Below are 24,001 nucleotides of genomic sequence, written 5' to 3'. Positions count from 1 at the left end.
TAGAGCCCACAGAAGTGATGTTACTTGAGTGAGCCGAGCCTCCCTAGCATCCTGAGCACCCTCTGCCCAGGCTCGTGCTCTACCCATTCTTGCTCTTGTCTCTTGCTTCTGCTGCTGTAAAGAGAAGCCAGAGGTGGCAGCCCTGAAATCAGGAATATAATTCCTTCCATCATATCAAAATAGTCTCTCAAGACTTAAGCAGAGCAGCTGATCAGTAGTCTTAGCCAGAAATCACCCACTTCATTTCAATAAATAAAGACTTTTCCTGCCTTTCAGTGGCTATGAGATTTCCTTTCTGTTGCCAAATAAGAATGTCCAGGAGAGAGAAAAATTATAAATCTCTGATATGTAGAATAGAGAGGTTGATGGAAATACTGGCCTTACTCTGGTGATAACAGAGATTTCCCAGTTTGTAAAATGAAGCAAACTGGTTCCAGTCTGGGAAATGAACCATAATCCTGGACCTGAAAAATACCCTGTAAAGCAGATGCTGTAAGTCATGGGAGCTACCTTAAGAGCTTTCTAGATGCTAGGTACTGTGCTAAGTGCTTTAAATGCACCACATTTTAACTTTGCTATTACAGGTATTAAATCACTCTGTACTCAGATGTAAGGTTTACATAGTTTGCCCATGTTTACTTACTGTTGGTATCTGAACTATGGCAAATACTTTTAGAATTACTAAGTATCACAACTAAAATGACTGTAAGTATATTCTTCATCTCTTTGGTACTGTAAATGATGACTGTTCATCCCATGAATTTAAAAAATGTTTTGTAAACTATAAATAGAAGATTACTGTACCTGAGAAAATAAACAAGGCAACAGAGAAATTAAATACTACAATAGAAAAACTAGATTTGGTGGATATTTTCAGAGCATTACACCCCCAAAAAATAGAATAAACATTCTTTTCAAGTGCACATGGAACATTTTCCAGGATCGATCATGTACTTGGACACAAAAGAAACCTCAACAAATTTAAGAAGATAGAAATTATCTCAAGCATCTTTACTGACCACAATGCCATGAAACTGGAAATCAACAACAGAGAAACAAAGGAGAAAAAAAGAAAAACATGGAGATTAAACAATATGCTATTGAAAAAACAATGGATCAATGAGGAAATCAAAGATGAAATTAAAAAATACCTTGAGACAAATGATAATGAAAGCACAACCACTCAAAACCTATGGGACACAGCAAAGGAAGTGCTAAGAGGGAAGTTTATAGCGATACAGGCCTTCCTCAAAAAGGAAGAACAATCTCAAATAAACAAGTTAACCCACCACCTGAATCAGTTAGAAAAAGAACAACAAAAAGCCCCAAAAAGCAGCAGAAGGAAGGAAATAATAAAGATCAGAGAGGAATTAAATACAATAGAGATTAACAAGACCATAGAAAAAATCAACCAAACCAAAAGCTGGTATTTTGAAAAAGTAAATAAAATCGACAAACCTCTGGCCAAACTCACAAAGAAGAAAAAAGAGAGAGCACAAATTAGCAAAATAAGAAAGGAAAATGGAGAAATTACAACAAACAAAATAGAAATACAGAATATCATATGAGAATATTATGAAAAACTATATGGAACCAAACTGGATAACCTAGAGGAGATGGACAAGTTTCTGGAAACATACTGTCCACCAAAACTGAATCAAGAAGAAACTGAACACTTCAACAATCCGATCACTAGAAAGGCAATAGAAATAGCAATTAAAAACCTCCCTACAAATAAAAGTCCAGAACTGGGCGGCTTCACCAGGGAATTCTACCAAACATACAAAGAAGAACTCATACCAGTCCTTCTCAAACTCTTCCAGATGATTGAAAAGGAGGGAATACTCCCAAACTCATTCTATGAAGCCACCATCACCCTGATACCAAAACCAGGCAAAGATACTACAAAAAAAGAGAATTATAGGCCAATATCACTGATGAACATACACGCCAAAATCCTCACCAAAATTTTAGCAGGTAGAATCCAACAACACATAAAAAAGATTATACATCATGACCAAGTGGGGTTCATCCCAGGGACACAAGGCTGGTTCAACATACGCAAATCAATCAATGTAATACATCACATCAACAAGAGAAAGGACAAAAACCACATGATCATCTCAATCGATGCAGAAAAAGCATTTGATAAAATTCAACACCCATTTATGATAAAAACTCGCCAAAGTGGGTATAGAGGGAACATATCTCCACATAATAAAAGCTATATATGACAAACCTACAGCCAGCATAGTTCTCAACGGTGAAAAACTCAAAAGCTTCCCACTAAAATCTGGGACAAGACAAGGATGCCCACTATCACCACTCCTATTCAACATAGTCCTGGAAGTCCTAGCCACAACAATCAGGCAAGAGAAAGAAATTAAAGGGATCCAAATTGGAAAAGAAGAGGTAAAAGTGTCATTATATGCTGATGACATGTTACTATATATAGAAAACCCTAAAAGGTCCACACAAAAGCTACTAGAGCTGATTGAAGAATTCAGCAAGGTAGCAGGTTACAAATTAATGTTCAAAAATCAGTTGCATTTCTTTACACTAACGATAAATCAACAGAAAAAGAAAGTAAAGAAACAATCCCCTTTAAAATAGCCCCAAAGTAATAAAATATCTGGGAATAAATCTAACCAAGGAGGTGAAAGAATTATACACAGAAAACTATAAACCATTGATGAAGGAAATTAAAGAAGACTTTAAAAAATGGAAAGATATTCCATGCTCTTGGATTGGAAGAATCAATATTGTTAAAATGGTCACACTGCCCAAGGCAATCTACAGATTTAATGCAATCCCTATCCAATTACCCAGGACATATTTCACAGAACTAGAACAAATCATAATAAAATTTATATGGAACCATCAAAGACCTAGAATTGCTAAAGCATTACTGAAGAGAAAGAAAGAGGCTGGAGGAATAACTCTCCCAGACTTCAGACAATACTATAGAGCTACAGTCATCAAGACAGCATGGTATTGGTACCAAAACAGACATATGGACCAATGGAACAGAATAGAGAGCCCAGAAATGAACCCACAAACTTTTGGTCAACTAATCTTCGACAAAGGAGGCAAGAATATACAATGGAATAAAGACAGTCTCTTCAGCAAATGGTGTTGGGAAAACTGGACAGCAGCATGTAAAACAATGAAGCTAGAACACACCCTTACACCATATACAAAAATCAACTCAAAATGGATTAAAGACTTAAACATAAGACAAGATACAATAAACCTCCTAGAGGAAAACATAGGCAAAACATTATCTGACATACATTTCAAAAATTTTCTCCTAGAAGAAATAAAAGCAAGAATAAGCAAATGGGACCTAATGAAACTTACAAGCTTCTGCAGGGCAAAGGAAACCAGAAATAAAACAAGAAGAAAACCTACAGAATGGGAGAAAATTTTTGCAAGTGAAACCGACAAAGGCTTGATCTCCAAAATATATAAGCAGCTCATACGACTCAATAAGAAAAAAATAAACAACCCAATCCAAAAATGGGCAGAAGACCTAAACAAACAATTCTCCAAGGAAGACATACAAATGATCAAAAAGCACATGAAAAAATGCTCAATATCACTAATTATCAGAGAAATGCAAATCAAAACTACAATGAGGTATCACCTCACACCAGTCAGAATGGCCGTCATTCAAAAATCCAAAAATGACAAATGCTGGAGAGGCTGTGGAGAAAGGGGAACCCTCCTACACTGCTGGTGGGAATGCAGTTTGGTGCAGCCACTATGGAAAACAGTGTGGAGATTCCTCAAAAGACTAGGAATAGACTTACCATATGACCCAGGAATCCCACTCCTGGGCTTGTATCCAGAAGGAAATCTACTTCAGGATGACACCTGCACTCCAATGTTCATAGCAGCACTATTTACAATAGCCAAAACATGGAAACAGCCTAAATGTCCATCAACAGGTGACTGGATAAAGAAGATGTGGTATATTTATACAATGGAATATTACTCAGCCATAAAAACCGACAACATAACGCCATTTGCAGCAACATGGATGCTCCTAGAGAATGTCATTCTAAGTGAAGTAAGCCAGAAAGAGAAAGAAAAATACCATATGAGATCGCTCATATATGGAATCTAAAGACTCATGGACAGAGAATACAGACTTGTGGTTACCAGGGGGGTAGAGGGTGGGAAGGGATAGACTGGGATTTCAAAACTGTAGAATAGATAAACAAGATTACACTGTATAGCACAGGGAAATATACACAGAATGTTATGATAAATCACAGAGAAAAAAATGCGACAATGAGTGTGTATATGTCCATGAATGACTGAAAAATTGTGCTGAACACTGGAATTTGACACAACATTGTAAAATGATTATAAATCAATAAAAAATGTTAAAAAAAATTACTGTACCTGAATGGCCTGAAATTGGAAGTGATGTATTGAGAAGAATCAGCACTGAAAAGCAAAACAGTGTAGGACCAACCACCTGGGATTACTGCTTTCCCCTCATTTATATGAATTATGCCTCTCATTCTTGACTTATTTCAAGGTAAAAATTCCCATGCTTCAATTTACTCTGAAAAACGATTCCCATCTCTTTTTATACCTTAAAATACTGAACAAAAGGTATTAATACACCTGTGTTAAGTGCTAACATAATGTGCTGACTCTCTAACAGCCTGAGAAACCACAGCAGCAGAATTGTATGTAAATTTTTCATATATCTGCCATGGAAATGAATACATATCCGAGTTAAGTACTAAGTTTGCTTCTTTTCACTTATTCTTATCAATGTGAACAAAATAAGAACTAAAAAAGAAAGTTAAAAGACAAAGAAGAGACAACATTTGTACTTTTAGTACACTTCGGCATCTCAGGTTCCCACGTATCTTCACTACCACAGGACACTGAGAGGCTGCCAGTAAGCATAAATCCTTGGAGTCATTCAAATATCACCACATCTTTGTAGGAAAAAAATTTCTACTTCCTGTTAACATTTTTCCATTTTCAAATACTGGAAGTTTACATTTGACCAATGAAAAGTGGAGAAATTCCAGAATTAACAGAAAGCTGCTTTCACACAGAAAATACTGGTGGAAAGTTGTAATTTCCAGTGGGAGGAAAGAGGAAAGAAATGAAAGACAAGATGTTAATTGAAAAAAACAAAAAGACTTTATTTGTGCATTTGAATTCTAGGCACAAATTTAGAGAAATCTAATGATGTTTTTCCACCTAGAACAGAATGTCACTATAGTTTATTGGCCTTCCTAATTTTTTTTTATTGCTGACAAGTTTTGAGAAAGGTCTAACTACCAGATACAAATTCAAGGTAAGTTCAAAAGCAACTTTTGATACTCTAGCTCTAGGACAGTTTTTTAAAGATCATGGTGACACTAGTTAGAGTTCCCTGCTCTTTTAGAAAGGTAGCAAAGACTTTTCGGAGTGGGTAATACTTTAAGTATTCAAACTTAAAAGTTCAAAAATCCAGCCATGCAAAATGCTTAGCCCTCACGCTGGTGTAGTTTGGTATTCCCCACTCTACTCCTTCAGAAGTAAAACACAGGTCATGCCCTCTAGATTGACTTCAGGATTACTTTTGCAGAATTGGGGAAAAAAGAACCAGAACTAAAAAAACACTGGGCTGGGCAGTAAGTTCCAGAGAACATCTTAGGAGGTGAAATCTGAGCAATGGATGATGGCCAGATAACATAAAGCCTTTTAAACCAGAAGCATGTTCTTCCTCCTTTTCCTTAGATCTGAATTTCCACCAGGTATCATTTGTCTTCAGCTGCTGAACTTCCTTATCAATCCTTGTGGTCAGGTCAGCTAATGACAAATTCTTTAAGCTTTCTTTTTTTTTAATCTAAAACTGGTTTTATTTATTTCCCCTTCAATTTTGAAAGATTTCTTCTTGACAGAGAATTCTAGTTTAAGTGCTTTACTTTTCTTTCAACACATTAGCAGAAGCGACTGTGTTCTATTCTTCACAGTTCCTTAAGAGCAGTCAGCTTGGGTAAGGTGGGGGTTGGTGGGTATGTCTTCAGTATACTACCTTTTCCACCTCTCACTGGTTTTTCTTTCTTCCTCGCTTCCTTTTATTCCCTTCCTTTCTCCCTTCCATGTCTTTGTTTTGTTTTGTTTTCAGTAGTTTTACCATGATGTATTTAGTTTGGTGGTTGTTTCTTAGTAAATTAGAAATTTTATTTATCCTGCTAGTGTCACTGCATTTTGTGGACTGGGTTGGTAGTGTTGTTATTTGGATCAAAGATAAATTATTTTGGTCCATATTTATTGAAATATTTTCCTATATTGCCTTCTCTTCTTTCTGAGACTTCAATTATGTGTATATTTGACCACGTGGGGTGCAATGTTATATACAAAGTATACACTTAACTTTATAGGAAATTTACAAACTGTGTTCCAAAGTGGTTGTACCCCTTTGCATTCCTACCAGCAATGTATGAGAGTTTCAACTGTTCCATAGCTTCACTAGTACTTAGCATTATTCTTTGTTTTTCTATTTAATTTCAGACAATCTAATAGGTGGTTAGTAATTACTAATAATATAGAGCAACTTTTCACATCCTTTTTTTTGCCATCTGCCTATCATATTTGATGAAATATGTCTATTAAAATTTTGCTCATTTATAAAAATCAGCTTGTTTTCTTATTGTGTTTTGAAAGTTCTTTATATATCAAAGACACAAATCAACTATTAGATATATACTTTGTAAATATTTTCTCCCAGTCTATTGGTTTTTTGTTGTTGTTGTTTCCTTCATATCTTTTGCAGTCTAGAAGTTTTGAGTTTGGAATATCCAATTTCTTTAAAGCATCTTGCTTTATGGATTATATTCAAGAAATATTTGTCTGAGCCACAAATGTTTTTTATTTTTTCCCTTTTCTCATGAAAGTGTTGTAGTTGTAGGCTTTACATCAATGCCTGTGCTCCTTTTTGAATGAATGTTTGCATATGGTACAAATGTGGGCTGAGGTTCTTTTTTTTAAGCATCTGGGTGTCCAATTGTGCCTGTATCATTTATTGAAAACAATGTTATTTCACTGAATTGTTTGTATACCTGTGATGAAAATCAACTGGACATATATGCAAGGGTCTAATACTGGACTCACTGTTCTGTTCCATTGCTCTAAATGGCTATCCTTTCACCAATACCAAACTGTCTTGCTTATGTGCTTTATAGTATGCTTTATACCAAGTCTTGACATCAGATATCCTCCAGTTTTTTCAAAATTGTTTTAGCTATACTAGTTCTTTTGTCTTTCTATCTGTCATTTCAGGATCAACTTGTCAATTTATACAAAAAGGTCTACTGGGATTTTTATTGGGATTGTGTGTAAAGATTTTCAATTTGTAATGAATTGTTACTAGTATATAGACATTCAATTGATTTCTGTATGTTGATCTTATATTTTGCAACCTTGCTAAAACTTCAGTTTGCAGAATTTTCTTTGTAGACAATCATGTCATAAATGAATAGAAACTATTTTATCTTTCTTTCCAACATACGTATGCCTTTTTCTTTCTCTTGTCTTACCAGAGTGGGTGGGACCTCCAGTACAATATTGAACAGAGTGGTGAGTATAGATACACTTCTTCTTACCTTGAAGGGGAAAGAAATTAGTCTTTTACCTTTAAGTATAATGTTGGTTGTGAGATTTCTGATATTCTTTTCATCAGGTTGAGACAGCTAGTTCCCTTCTATTCCTACTTTGCTGATAAGTTTTATCATGAAAAGATGATGAATTCTGCCAGTTGTGCTTTTTTTTGAATTTATTGAGATGATCATATTAATTTTTTCTTTATAGTCTCTTAATATGATAAAAATACTGATTTTTAAAAATTTGACCAATCTTGCATTTATGGAATAAATTTATTTGTTTATGATGCATTTTTATCTTTATATATGGCAGGATTTGGTTCGTTGATATTTTGTTAAGAAGTTCTATATTCATTAAGGATATTGTTTATAATTTTCTGTCAATGTTTTTGTCTGAGTTAGGTATCAGGGTAATGTTCTCATGAAATCTTACATTTCTTGAAGAGTTTGTGTAGAGGTGCTATTACTTATTTCTGCGATGTTTGGTACAATTCCCCAAGGAATCCATCAGGGCCTCAGTTGTCACTGTGGGAAGGTTTTTAACAACACACTATATGTCCTTAATAGATATAGGACTATTCAGGTTACCTGTATCTTTGTGTGAAGTTATTTTGGTACTTTTTATCTTTCAAGGAATTTGTCAATTTCACGTAAGTTGTCAAATTTATAGACATAAGGTTGTTTGTGTACTATTCCCTTATTATCCCCTTAAATTCTGAAGAATATTTAGTGTTGTTCTCTTTTTCATTCTTTTTTGGAAAAACTCATTCATTTTTAATTTTTATACATTTTTAAAGGTTACACTCCATTTACAGTTATTGCAAAATATTTGCTATACTCCCATGTTGTACAACACATCCTTGTAGCCTGTCTTACACACAACAGTTTGTACCTCCAACTTCCCCACCCCTGTCTTTCCCCTTCACCCCTATTCCATTGGTAACCACTATATCTGTGAGTCTGCTTCTTTTTTGTTATATTTACTAGTTTGTTGTACTTTTTAGATTCCACGTATAAGTGATAACACACAGATTTTTGTCTTTCTCTGATTTATTAAATGTCTTTTCCTTTTTTGTCAGCCCAGCTGTAGCTTTATCTATTACATTGATGTGCTCCAAGAACTAGGGTTGTTTTCATTGGTTTTCTCTGTTACTTTCTCTTTACAATTTCATTGATTTCTATCTATCTTTATAATCATTTTATTTCTTCTTGTTTTGTGTTTGTTTGCTTTTTTATTTTTAATTTTTTTTTAGTTTCTTAAGGTGGAAGCTTAGAATATTGATTTGAGACTTTTATTTTTTCTAACATAAGTATTTTATGATATAAATTTCCCTTTAAGCAATGCTTTTGTTGTATCACATAAATTTTAATATTTTGATATGTTGTGTTTTCATTTTTATTTAGCTCAAAGCACTTTCTAATGTCCTCGTTACTTCATCTTTGACTCATGGGTTAGTTAGAAGTGTCTTGCATAATTTTAAAATATTTGGGAATTTTCTAGATTATCTCTGTTTTAATTCTACATTCATTCGATTGTGATCAGATAATGCACTCAGAATGATTTCAACCCTCTGGAATTTGTTAAAAATAACCTTACCGTCTACCTTAGAGAATGTTCCATATATACTTAGAAAGAGTATTTTCCTGTTATTCAGTGGTTGTTTTCTTTTGAGAATCAAATTCCCTCTAGCATCTCCCTACTTTATTTCAGTCTCTAGTGCTTTAAATATTGTTTTTAAAATATATTTTGTCCAGAGTTTATCATTCTTATCAATGAGAGAGTTAGTCTTTTAAAATTTATTCCATCATTATTTGTAGCCAGAGCTTTCAGATGTTTTGAAATATAAGAAAAATCTTTCTTATTTTCAGGTACTGTGTGTTGAGTTATTTTTTTTTAAGAAAAATAATTGTAACTCATATATATATTTTATATATATATATATAATATATATACACACACAGTAGTACACAATGTGTAAACTGGAATGCCAAGAACATCGGGGGTAAGGGCTGGGAAACCCTACAGCTAGAAATATTTCCCATTAGATTTGGCCTAAATTAAATTAGAAGTCAAGTTAACAGGAGGAGGAATCACAAATGACTGTTTTGTGTGCTTATAGGTAAAACTATTTACAAAGTGTTTCACAGTATTTAGAAATGAAGAAGGAAACATATGGAAGTATTACATTTACACTTAGAAGCTTCACTGCTCCAATTGCCATGTGCAGAACAAGTAAGCTCGCTCTCTCCAACAAGTGAATATTGATCTGGTCTATTTAACAGATTACAACTATAAGTCACTTATTCTTTATAGTGAAATACATTCTTGGAGCTATTGGTATATTTTCCATTTTTTATGTTTGAAGGCAGTCCACATGAAATCTCTTAAAAAGGAAAAAAAAGGGGAAATAAAGGCAAAGGAAGGTGAATGATTAAGACAGCATTAGTAAAGTCCTATAAACTACCTACAATAAATTCTTTCGGATATGATTTCTAGAAGTTAGCTGTGAATCCAGTATCCATTTAGAAGTTGCCATGAGAAAATGTATTATCCCAAATTCAAATCATGTAGCAATGAACTTTCAAGAACAAAACTCATTTTCTTAAATACCTATATAAAGTATCTATAGGAGGATAAATTAGGATTTGAGAATTGCGAATATTAGCTACTAGATAAACAGCAAGGTTCTACTGTATAGCACAGGGACTTATATTCAATATCTCGTAACCTGTAACAAGAAAGAAGATGAAAATAAAAATATTTATGTACATGTATGACTGAAACATTATGCTGTACATCAGAAACTGACACATTGCAACTGACCATACTTGAATAAAGAAAAAAGAAGAACCTATATGAAATACCTGTATTTATCTATAAGAGCATGCTAAGTTTTGTTCTAGTCATTATAAGAGATGGAAATTTAATGGGAAAATATGTTTATGGTTAAAAATAAAAATCATTGCTAGTTGAGAAGTACTTTATGTTTTATAAATGTATCCATTTACTACAGTGGTTCACAATAATACTGAGATATTGTCTTTTTCGCTGTTATCCTTATAAGTGTATGCTAAAATTTTCCAGAATGTACAAATTATATGATTTTTTTCAACAGACTGAATCCAGATGTTTTACTTTAAGCCAGATATTGAAGAGATTTGCAAAAATGTAATACGCTGCCACTATTCTCATTGTTTGTCTTAGAAAATTTTGATTATTTCATAAAAGTATGTTGTATATGATAACATACATTGAGCTTACTGTTTTTAAAACCGAATTAATAAACTATTTAAAAAACTTTTGTTTTAAGTCCAATATAATGCATACCAATAAACATAACCCACATAAAAAAAAGCTCTTTGGGACTACTGTTGATTTAAAAGCATAAACCATGTCCTGAGGCCAAAAAGTTTGAAAATTCCTGCTCTAAATTCTAAAGTGAGAATTTACTTACTTTCACATATTGGGTACTTGTAATTCCACTGTATATTATCTCCAACAGCAATACAAGTTAGAGCTTCTATTCCTTTTAAGTAATAACTAAATGAAAAAAGAAGAGGTTACTGTTTCTTTACCAGTTAACACAACGCCCATAATAAAGAAGAACATTTTTATATGGCTGTGTTTCTGCAACACAGTAGTTTGAGGGAGATGTTCCTTAAAAGACACAATATATGGAAGTGCTAACCAAATCTTCCATTTTAATCAAATAAAGAGTTTCTGCATGTGAACACACATTGGCCCAGAGTAAAATGTTTAAATTACTCTGTCATGCCTGTCAATGTGGCCCCCTTTGCTATCTCCGGCAAATGCATCACACATTCACTTCTATGCTTTTGCTCACACCACTCTGCTCAGTTCTTATTGAGAAGAGAGACCAGGCTCTAGAACTTGCCTGTCTGCATTTAAATCCCAGCTCTAAGACTGACTTGTTATTTGAGCTTAGGCAAGTCTCTTAATGTTTCTCTTGCTCAGTTTCCTCATCTATATAAAAAGGATAATAGTATGCACGTCATGGGTTGTTTTGAGAATTAGATGAGTTAGCATCTGACATAGTGAGTGCTAGGTGAGTTTTAGCTCTTATTACACTCTTTAGATCAGAATATCTTTCTAGGAATAAATAGCTCCGGACACTACTTGATGAAATCTTCTCTGATGATTTAAATTCACAGAACTCTCTCCTCCTTCTGGACTCTCATTGTAATGATCCTAAATAGTTCTATGTTTTTGTCACTTCTTACTTACAATTTTACTTTAATATATTGCATTAGCATATACTGTGTTTCTGAATAGGCTACAACTTTTTTTGAAGAGAGTCTATGACTTGAACTGTTGGTGCCCCTCAAAGTGCCCAGTAGGCTCTCTCATATAAATATGGAGAGGATGATTTAATATTTTTACTTGATCAATTAAAATATAGTCAGCAAAACTGCTTGTACATGGTTCCAGTTGACTTTTGTCAAGGCTCACTCATTTTATGAATTGCAGTGTTTTAGGAGAGACTTTAGGGAAAGTGGCAGAGTTGGAAGCACTAAGGATCTGTCTCCATAACTAGACAGTAATTGCAATGTCAGAATATGCCTGATGTCACTATTTTGGAACTCTGGAGTCTGTTGAGGGCTTGCAAATTCCAGGGGAAAGCTCGGGCAGGTAAATTGCATTAATGTCAGTCATTGTCAGCTCTTTGGAAAATAGTAGCTCCGTCCCCACCCTCAGCAGTGTGGCAGGCAGCTCTGCATAGGTTTCTGAAGCAGTGTACACGTGGGTTGCAGGAGTTAGGATAGCTGTAAAGGATCCTATCCTCCAAGTACCAAGAATCTGTGCTCTGATTGCTGAATGCTGTTTCTGGTCACAGACAAAGAAGTGGGCAGCCATTGTTGTCACACCTCCCCCAGTCTTGCAAACCCCTTTCTTGTTAGCTACAGTGACTAACATGGGATTTAAAGTTCTAACACTCTTTACTTCCCACTTCATTTTTCATGGTTCCCCTCTTAGAAGCTAGGCATTAAATACTAGAGCATTCAAAAACAACTGCCTATGTAGGGAAAATCAGCAAGTGAGTGTCCATGTTCAGGGAAAGCTTCAGAAACATCCTGAGAAGACCTTCAGTTTACACCTCAGGCTGATCCTTGGTACAGGAACATTCTATCACAATTAAAAACAGAAAACAATAACAAAAATGCAATGCCTAGAGAAGGGGGAAAATTGGATTTCCAGAGTTATCACGTTATTAGTTACTAATGTCCAGCATTCCATAAAAAATCACCAGGCATACAAAGACACAGGAAAGTATATGGCCCACTCAAGAGAAAAGCAACAACAAGAACAACAACTACAGAAACTGTTCCTGAAAAATGTTTGATGGCAGATAGATTAGACAAAGACTTCAAAATAACCATCTTAAAGATGCTCAAAGAACTATGGAAGAAGTGGAGAAAGTTAAGAAAATGATTTATGAACAAAATGGAAATATCATTAAGAGACAGAAAAGTGAAAAAAAAAAGAAAAGAGATTCTGGAGCTCAAAAATTACAATACACTCTCTGAAAAGTTCAATAGAGGATTAAAGGCAAATTTGAGCAGGCAAAAGGAAGAATCAATGAACATGAATATAGAATGATGGAAATTGTTGAGTCTGAGGAACAGAAAGGAAAAAGAGTGAAGAAAAGTGAGCAGAGTCTAAAGGACCTATGGGACACTGCAAGTGGAGCAATATACACACTGAGGGAGTCTCAGAGGGAGAAGAGAGAGAAAGGGGCAAAGAGAATATTCGGAAAAAAACTAATGGGGGACAGCTTCACAGATTTTATGAAAGACATAAATACAAGCAACGTAGAAGCTCAACAACCTCCAGGTAAAATGAACTCAAAGAGGCCCACACTGAGATACATCATAATCAAACTTTCAAAAGACAGAGAATAAAGGACACTCTTGAAAACAGGAAGAGAAAAGTGAATTATCACATGCAAGGATCCTCAATAAGATTATAAGCAGATTTCTCAGCAGAAACTTTGAAGGCCAGAAGACTGTGGGACAATATATTCAAAGTGCTAAAAGAAAAAAAAATCAACTCAAAATCCTCTGTCCAGCAAACTGTCCCTCAAAAGTGAAGGAGAAATTAAGATACTTCCAGATAAACAAAATCTGAGGGAGTTCTTGACCAGTAGACCTCCTCTACAAGAAATGTCCAAGGTGATATGAAAGGATACCAGAAAGTAACTTTGAGCCATATGAAGAAATAAACATCTCACTAAAGGTAAATACATGGGCAATTATAAAGGTAGTATCATAAAAATAGTTTGTAACTGAAATTTTTGTTTTCTTCATAACTTAAGAGACTAATGCATTTAAAGAAACAAAAAACAATTATTAGTGTAAAAACAAGAATTTAACTTTTGTTTTAAACTCCAAATCTTGTTATATATTATTCATATGATATATATTATATAGAAAACATAACTGAAGTAGCAGAGTTTTTTTATGTTATTAAGTTAAGCTGATATAAATTCAAATTAGAATGTTATAATTTTACGATGTTAAATGTAATTTCCATGGTAACCACAAGGACAACAGCCATAGAATATACGCAAAAGAAATGAGAGAGGAATTTAACATTTCACTATAAAAAGTCAACTAAACATAAGGAAGACAGTATAGCACGAAATGAGGGGCCAAAAGAAGATATAAAGCATGTAGAAAACAAACAGCACAATTACAGATGTGAGTCCCCCATTATCAGTAATTACTTCAAGTTTAAATGAGTTAAATATTCTAACCAAAAGACAGAGGTTGGCAAAAATGGATAAAAACTCGTGATCCAGCTATGTGCTGTGTGTAAGAGACAGTACATCCACATACACAAACAGGCTGAAAGTTAAAGGATATTCCATGCAAATAGAAGCCAAAAGTAAGCAGGGTTGGCTATACTAATATCAGACAGAAAAGACTTTAAATGAAGAAAGGTTACAATAGACAAAGGACGTTATATTATAATCATAAAAGGTTTAATACTTCAATAAGGTAGAACAGTTATAAACGTTTGTGCACCTAATGACAGACCATCAGAATATACAAGGCAAAAGCTAAAAAAACTGAAGGAAGAAATACATATATGTACCCAATAAATATTTCTATAATAACCGTTGGAAAGTTCAATACCCCACTAACAAAAATGAATAGAATAACCAGACAGAAGATAAGTAAGGAAATAGAGAACTTCTACAATGCAACATTTGGTGAGTCCTCCTTCAGCTTTGAGAGTTGGCCATTTTAAATAGGATGCACTTTGTGGTTAAGGATAAAGTCACCATGATTACTACAGTTTTGATGCTTTCAATAGGCTTAATACTACATATAGTAAGTATACAATTTCACTTTTCTTCAATTTAAATTTCTATTAATTACACATCTTTTCAGTCTCCTTAAAAAGCCCCAGAGCTGTCTGGCTACAAGAATATCTTGTCTCCTAGAAAGTAAAATGAAATCAGCTTTTAGCTGAGAAGCAAAGAAATCATAACATTTAACTTATTTCATCTAAGGAGCAATTTACTTACCCCTTTTTACAATAAATGTGAATCTCTGTTCCCAACGAAAATGATACACCCCGGGGGAATACATCACCATTTTTTATTTCTGGCCTTAAACATGATGATTCTAAAAGAAAAATTTCAAATTCATTTTTAATACCAGTTTCAAACATTTAAATCAAGATCAAAATTCTAATGATGAAATATTACTTTAACTATTATGAGGCCAAACTTAAAACAGCAACCAATCATCAAGAAAAGATTCCCTGGAGCTTTCTCACAGCTTGAAAAATAAATGTATTGATATCTAAAATCTAGTTTTGCATAAGAAAATCATCATTGTTGTAGCAGAAAACAGACCTTAAAATGTGTAAAAATCTCTAGAGAAAGCAGAAAACAACAAACGAAAGAGTTTTGTTTCCTTACTTATGCAGGTGTTTTTAGAATTTTGCCATGTGCCATTTGGCAGACATACAACTGTGAAGTAAAAAGGCCACTCCTTAAAAGAGTATCCCGGATGACAGCGGTAGCGTACCACTTCCCCACTTCCGTAACGGGTTTTATTGACAGAACTGATGGTCATGTGATCCATGACTGGAGGAGAAACACAGAAACCTAAGGATAAGAGAATAAAAAGAGAAAATTAAGGATTTTATCTCTTTCACCAGCCAGGTACTGTGGCGTAGCAGCAAGTAGGTAGTACAGAGAAAATGGAAAAGTTCATGGCGAGATTTTAAATGATTGTCAGATGCTTTTACCCAAGTGGTTGGAGCAGTGGAGTAGGTGCCTTGCTTACTTTAAATAACATCCCATTAGCTTTTGATTTGTTGAGGAATAAGCTAAATTTTCATTCAACAGTAAATGGAAGACAAGAAGAATCGATCTACCTGGTATTAAATATATACACATAGATATAGGTATGCATCCTTTTCCACTTTTTTCTAAATTCACTCCAAAACCCACCTTTCCTCTAAGAGGTCTTCTATAGCACAAAGGACTCTGCTCAGATTACTTTTCCATAGTTTGAAACACAATCCTATGATCACTTGTCACTTCAGGCTCAGATTCCTCTCAGAAGGCAAGTTCCTAGGGGTCAGGGTCATATGCCTTCTTTTTTTATTACACATTGTAGACAGTGGGTTCTCAAGAAATGCTATGGTAAGAGGTGATTATTAAGTGAACATTGTGGGTTTCATTGATCAAAATAGGTGTGGACTAAGTATTTCAATATATGACTTTCATATATTTCATATTCATGAATTAAAGAATGTAATGAATAGATGCCATTTAAATATAAAAACTTACTACTTTGAATAGACTTACATTTAAAAATTGCTTTCTTGGCATTGCTGTAAATATAATTCAATTTTCCTTCACTGATCATTAGATCATGCATTTCCCTGAAGTAGCAGTTGGGCTGTTTACCTAATAGATCCTGAGAGGAAAGCTACTATATTGCTATGCTTTTAGAATGTTTTATTCTGGGGTATTTTTTGGGGGGAGGAGAAGTTCCTCCCTAGAAGAGTGTCATTCCTACTTCAGCAATTCCTCTTCCTTTCAATTATCTGTGGGCTTGACAACCTAACAAATCTGTTAGAAAACTTATGTAAAATAATGTGATGGAGGCACATCAAGTCTTAAAGGGTTAAAGGAAAGCAGAGGCCCCTCCTTTAAGGCTAAGGACCCAAGAAGAAGGGAGATAGACCTACTCTGAGCCCTGAGGAATCTTTTTTTTCTTGATCCCTGGATCCTGGTCTTACTTCAGATTGAGAGACTGCTCAAGAGAGAACTCTAAACAAGTGAAATGTTACCCACTTTTCACACCATATTCTCAATTCTAAACTCCTCTCTTGACATGCTACCCAACATTTCATTTACATCATGGCCTGAAATTGTTTCAACATTTAGCTTTCAACATTCCCACTATGCTGATCTTGATACATGAACGTTCCTCAATAAAATTCCCAAAATAAAAGCAAAACCCAAAAAGCTGTAGTTATTAAAAGCATTGTTTAAAAACAAGATTAGTATAGAGCTGAATTTTATTAATAGCAGTAAATTTACTGAATACCCCGAGCCAGACATTCTCATGTTAATATGGGTAAAAAACATGGGATAGAAATGCTATCTAATTCCATACTAGAAACAAATGTATTACGTCATTCTAGCATTTCCCGGAATAACCCAGAAAGAGCTCAAGCTAACAGCATGCTTATAATTAAATTATACAAGTGTTCTTTGTTTATGCATTTGATTTCAGTGAGTATCTTGAAGTCACAGGAGAGAGAATTCCTAATATGACTCTCACATGTAGTGCTCTGTCTATATGGAAAAAGAAATGTCAGTTGGAGAGTTTAGTCCCTTCGACTAGCTTGAAGTATTTCTCTTCACTAAAATGCATCATGAGAGACATACTTTCATCCATGTGCAGCCTAGAATCTGCTTGGGCAATCAGTAGACTGCACACTTCATACACTGTAATGATTGACTCTCATATCACACATTTTTATAATCAAATTCATCTTCTGCTCAGAACATTGAATTTTCTTCTTATGAGGACTTTCAAATTAAAGATTCTCAGCTCCAGAAAAAGAACATCTTGACTGAGGTTTTTCTGGATAGTTTACAATACAATTATTATTAGGCTGCAATGCTCTTCTTTAACTCTAGACACCATTACATGGGATAGGCTGCATTCAGAAAATTCCCCAATGTTCCAGGTGAGTTTCAGGCTTGTGAAATAGTGCTCTGCTGTGAACCAAGAGAATTGTTTATTCTCTATATACTTTCAAAAACTATGCAAGCACTCTCTGCCTGCTTGCAAAAATTAAAAGTAAACCTATGACACAAGCACAAACCCACACCCCTGCCCAGGCGGCAACTTCAAGAATCATGGTCTCTGACCAAGACTGGAAACTCAGTGAAACCTGACTATCCTGCCCCTTCTCTCACTGTCTACACAACCTATTTTAAAACTTTCTTTGCTTCTTCAAAGCACAGGCTTTAATATTGAACCTATAAATTTTGTTTCTCAGTTCCCTCTCATTTATAATCACTTAACTTACTTTCAAAGTAATTAAGTAAGCTTGTTCTTGGTAAACTCACTCTGACATGCTATCCCTCAGTAATTTTAGGTGCCCTGTTTATAACATGGGGAGCTAATGGTCATTCTTTCTCCACTCCCCTCCCTGCTTTAAAAGCTCTCTCTCCTTGGTTTCCAGGTAGCAAACCACCACCTGGTTTTCATCCTGTCCTCTGGCTGCTCTCCCTTCTCTGCCTGATTGGATAATGTGATGTCCCTCGTAGGTTGTTCAAGGAATGCTGCTGATTTCGTTCTGCAAAGTCCCCAGGTGAGAATATATACTCTCATGACGTCATTACCACTGAAGCGAGCTGCCTCCCAAGTCCCCCTCTCCATCCCACATCTCTAGCTGGGATGCCTCATCTATGTATTCAGTTGCCTCCCCAGCATGGCTGCACTTGGAATGTATTACGCTCTCTCAAATAACACAATGAAGCCTCAGTGTGGTCTCTTTTGACTCTTACACCCGGCACACAAGAACACGGTTTCCACAACTGAAAAATACCTGTTCCATCTGTTTCTATCTCTACTTCATTATTTTCTTGTTGTTTTGTTTTTTATTGAAGTATAGTCAGATACATTGTGTCAGTCTCTGGTGTACTGTCTACTTTTAATTCAAGCCACTCTCATTTCTTTTCTGGATTGCAACAAGAGTCCCTGAGTAGATCTCCTTACCAGTCTTTCTACCTGTCATTTAGGTCACTTTCACAGTGCTACCCGAGTAATACTGACACGGTGCATTGGCCAAGGCTCTTCCAAGTCAAATCCTTTCAGTGACTCCCTGTTGCCCTCGTGGAAAGTCTATAAGGCTCCATGCCACAGCTCGGAGAGCTTTAACACCAGCTCACTCCAGCACGCTGCTCTAAGCCCCATTCAACTCCACTCGCCGTGCCCACTAAATAACTTACTGCAGCACGCTCGACCTCCATGCACCGTGTCACTTCAGCTTTGACAACAGACCCTGCCATTCCTCCCACCCACTCATCTTTCAGTTTCCTCTCAGATGCCACATCTTTCTTAAGGCTCTTGACATGTCGCTCAAAAAACTGGGTGAAGTTTCCTCATGATGCCCCAATTTAGTTCTTTCACAGCACTTTTCACACTGTAATTGATTATTGCTTATACTCCCAAGAGGCTGTAACCTTCTTAGCACCATGTCTCATTTGTCACTGCATTTCCAGTGCCTCGTGCCAGAGCTGAAGGAGCAGTGTTATCAGTTCTGCACCCTCTTGGAGCAAAATTCAAATTCATTACTGTTCAGCAAACTATTCCAGTAATATCTTCAAATCATCACTTTTTTCACTTCTGTTTTTGTGCCTGTTTCCATTTTTTTTCTTTTCTATTGGTTAATTTACAACTGTTTCCCTTTATCAGAATTTTTAATTTCTTTCAAGTCAAAATATTTTTTATCTTATTTTAAACCCATTCTACATTACTTCTAAGATTAAAAATAGGATTTTAACATTGTTAAAAGTGAACTCAAATCTAAAAATAAAAGACAAATGAACTTATTTATAAAAGAGTAACAGACTCACAGATATAGAAAACAAACTTATGTTTACCAGAGGGGAAGGGGATTGGAAGGGATAAACTGGGAGTTCAAGATTTGCAGATATTGCTGGTATATATAAAACAGATAAATAGTTTATGGTATATATTAGATATCTTGTAGCTTATATCTTTTTCACCACTTTATGGTGAAAAAGAACCTGAAAACGAATATATATATATATATATATATATATATATATATATATATATGGCTGAAACATTGTGTGGTACACCAGAAATTGACACAACATTGTAAACTGACTATACTTCAATTTAAAAAAAAGTAAAAAAAAACAAAACAGTGAACTCGAAAGAGTTTATGAAATTTTTTCCTAAAGATTGGTAATAGACAACTCCAGAACTTGTTTCTTAGAACAACAGTGGTGATATTAATCATTTTAAAAATATCCAGTTAAGGACTACCTGTGATAATCATTATTTTAGTGGTTTTAAACTAACTTAACCTTCATAATCTTCCTATGAGTTGGGTACTGTTTCCACTTCTTTAAGATGAGCAGTCTGAGCCATGGCAAGTTGAAGCAGCTTGCCCAAAAATATGTTTCCAATAGGTAGCAGACCAGGGTCAAGCCAGGCAGGCTGGTTCCACTACCAGCACTAATTTCCATCACTGGCTGTCATCTGGAACCCTTGTATGGTTATGCCAGCAAAGTCTGTCTGCAATTTACTCCTCAAGAAACGGGCTTCTATTGAGCCCGGGGAAGTTAAAGGAAACTTAGGTTAGATTTGCATCATGCTAAATCAAATGAAAGATCTCAAATTGCCCCAAAAGAACAAGGAATGACATCATAGTCTGAATTTTATGATAGTCTTTGTTCTTTCCTAACTATCCTGTTTTCCCATAACTATTCACTCTGTGATCTACTCCTTGGCCTTCCTCTGGCCTTCTTTGCCTACTGTTGCCACACTGGGTAGCTAGGCAGTCCATGAGCCCTGCCACATCTCTCAGCCTTTGCTCACACTGCTCCCTCTGCTCTGAGCACCCTTCCTCCTGCTCAGGAGCAACCCCTGCTCAGCTCTCATCTTCCTTGACATAATCCACTCAACATCTCCTCTAGGAAGTACCCTCTGCTTCCTGTGGGGAGGCAGTGACCAGCCCCTTCTCTTGGACTCTCCTCCGCATGGCTCTCTCAGCTCACTATCACGTGTTTTTGTGTTTAATACATAATATAGTGGGCTCCGCTCATCCATGTGGCCACGATACCTAGCCCAGTATGTTCTGCATCATAGCTATTCACAAGACTTTGGTTTTCAGGTACCACTGCTGTCAAACAGAAAACAATGGTAAAGAACAGAATATAATGAATCTAATATTGAAATTAATCATCTTAAAGCTTTATGCACTGGAGGAAGATTTGACTACCTAATTTGTTTTGTTTCCTGTCTGCCAGTATTAATTATGGTAACCTAGCAATTGACCAATACGCACTGTTCTCCTTGTACTGTAATACGTACAGTAAGGAAACCAAGAAACTACAGTGGAAGCACTTATTGATCTTGGCTTCTTTCATTAGGAAGAATCAAAACACCAAAAATAAGCAGAAGAGATCACACATAAAAGGAGACTGCAGGTTTTGTCCCCAAACGCAGACCCATTATGGAGCAATGAGACTCACCCTGAAATTCCACAAAGGGTCCCTTTTGTGATCTCCTACCATTTGGCAACTACCTCTGAGGTGGCAGGGCTCCCGGGTACAACACTGTCTGCTTACAAAACCTCATTGTGAGCTGCTTCAGCGAAATGTTTGTTTTATCCAATGCTTTCCCTACATGGTATAGTGGGTTCTCGATGGTACTTTATCTAAGTCTCCTATCTCTCCTGATTCACCTTTCAGCCTCAAACTTAAACTTGTTTTCCTCCTTTTCATTTCTAGTTCTGTTACCTTCCATGATGCATCCTATTCATTTTACTTCATCCATTTTCCTCCATTTTAATAGTTTTCATCATCTCCTTCAACTTCTACCTTTAAGCTTTTTGCTCTAAACATTATTATTCTTTCAAATATTCCTTGTGATTTCTTCTTACTACCACTGTTCCATCACCCGCACCACTCCTACCTAGAAATGAAGTTTTCAAATACTCAGTAACAAGCAAGACTGGACAATTGTGAGCCCTGAGGAGCCTACAATCAGGGGAAGATTGATCCTTTCTGAACCTCAGCTGCCCTGGCCTTAGATTTGTAGGCACCACAGAAAGGCCATCCTAAGCATGGGTCTTTAGAGAACCTTCCTCCTGGAAGGAGAAGTTTCTCCTGGGCTGTAAGCCCCAGCCAAATGTTACCTTTAATTTTCTAGTATTTGATAGTGATACAAGAGTGTTGATAATGCGGCAAAAGAAAATGGTCATGTGGAACCACCAGTGTGACAAGACAGCTAAGATCCCTGCAGTCTAGTGAGGAGGGAACAGAAAACATAGTTTGGGAGGGTGACTATCCGTTAGGGAGGATTTGAGCTAGAGTGTGTATTTCTACTGGAAATAGTGGCTCAGAGAAGGTCCCTCTGAGGAGGGGGCATCACAACCAAGTAAGAATAAGAAGGAGTCAATAACCCAAGAGGCAGAGGAGAATGTTCCAAGGCCACGGGAACAGCAAGTGTAGAAGCACCAAAGTGGCAGAGTTTGGGCTGTCTGATGAGCAGAAAAGTCTCCCCTTGCACCAGGCATTTGTTATATGCTGTCAGAGAATCCTGCTCCCTTCCTCCAGGCCTCTCTTGGGTTATAACATATTCATTAGTATTATGTTTTGCCTCCTGTCTGCCACACCCAATACATTTTAGCAAATATTTGATTTCCTAATGTGTGCCTGGCACCGGGGATCTCACAGAGAGCAAAACACAGCCCCTGCATGTATTCGGTGTGTGTGCACAGACAAATAGTGGACGAAGGCTCATGAAAATAGGAATGGTGTGTTATTGCTCACCAGTGCATCCTCATGACCAGCTCAGGACCTGGCATATAGAAAGCAAATATTTGGGGGCTGAATGCTGCTAAGGAAAAAATGCAGAATACAAACTGTATATGTAATAGGATCCTAAAAATAACTTGGGCCTGGAAAGACATCTACATATAAAGACAGGAGGAAATATACCAAAGTTTTTAAAATGGGTGTTCCTTGTTCCTTGTGAATGTTTTCTACATTAAGCATGTCTTTTTTAGCATATATTTAAAGTATTTACTCAATTCTATGAAACACGAAAAAGGAAAAACAAACTTAGTGAATGAACCTCCGCTTTAGTCTCTCAGCTACATGGGAAAAATACATGGACATCATTTATAGTTCATTTTCAGGATCTCATTTTTCACTAGGTTTGGCTGTCTTTTTTTTTTTTTATGTAGTTTTGGTAAGCCCCATACAAAGCAAATAGTTCATTTCCTTGTCCCACCCTGGGCACGACTGGGCTGACAACTTCCACAAAGCACATACTGGGGTACACTCGGCCCAGGCTCCCCAGTCTCAGCTGACTAGGGCACAAACACCCTACACATAAGGTGTCACCCCACCCAGGGCCACAGGCAAACCCTCCGCATAGGCACAGCACCAGCCTGGCAACATCTGCAGCACTGGGTACTCAGGAGCAAGCAGTCCCCACCATCACCAGGTCCACGTTCCTGTCCTGAGCTGGCTCAGTCCTGAAAACACCCTCCAAGCTTCTGCTAGGGACCCAGCTTGGCCCTGGGTAAACTCCTGCGGTGATCACCAGCCCACAACACTCAGCGTCCACCTCCAAGCAAATCTTCTCCTGGATCACAATGTGGTCCCCTCCCCCGTGGGTACCAACAGGAAGACTCAGGGACACTCTGGCCATGCCTTCCACCTTAACTCTTAAGGACGCCAGCCTGGCACCTCGGCCCCGAGCCGCCAAGCGATGGTCCCTCCACCCTCCGTCCTCCCCTACACGCTCGTTTACTACGTGGGTCATTCTCCCGGCTCCTACCAGAGATCATGTGTATTGGTAGCACTAGGGCTAGCAAAAGAATCCCCACGAAGCGCCAAGGAAAAGGGGGACTCTTGGGGCAGGATGGAGGCTCCTTGCGAGGGGCATAAGATGCTCTCATTTTCCAGGAGATCAAGGGGAAATCTGACACCAGCCCAGAAGAGACCTTTATGTGTTCAGTTGCCAGACGCAATAATCCCCAGATTCTGTGTCAAGTGTGGTCATGCAGATGGGCGTGGCCTGGGCCACTCCAAGGATGAATGTGAGGGTCT

General features: G+C 36.6%; 1 protein-coding gene across 8 annotated transcripts in view; it reads right to left on the bottom strand.

Annotated features, from left to right (window-relative positions):
- The window catches only part of LOC116279904 (membrane cofactor protein-like), a 281,425-nt gene extending 257,536 nt beyond the window's left edge, over positions 1-23,889 (bottom strand). For all 8 annotated transcript variants that reach the window (XM_072948464.1, XM_072948463.1, XM_072948462.1 and 5 more), the window contains exons 1-4: positions 23,730-23,889; positions 15,572-15,760; positions 15,173-15,272; positions 11,075-11,160 (exon numbers count right to left, since the gene is read on the bottom strand). In XM_072948464.1, the coding sequence (XP_072804565.1) occupies positions 11,075-11,160; positions 15,173-15,272; positions 15,572-15,760; positions 23,730-23,850 (496 nt within the window). In that variant the 5' untranslated portion in view covers positions 23,851-23,889. The remainder of the gene's footprint in view (positions 1-11,074; positions 11,161-15,172; positions 15,273-15,571; positions 15,761-23,729) is intronic.
- Positions 23,890-24,001: the final 112 nt, after the last annotated feature.

This window comes from Vicugna pacos, chromosome 23, assembly GCF_048564905.1.
Source record: "Vicugna pacos chromosome 23, VicPac4, whole genome shotgun sequence".
NCBI classification, from domain to species: domain Eukaryota; kingdom Metazoa; phylum Chordata; class Mammalia; order Artiodactyla; family Camelidae; genus Vicugna; species Vicugna pacos.
Note: the sequence above shows the minus strand (reverse complement) of the source record. Positions and strands in the feature narration are given on the sequence as shown.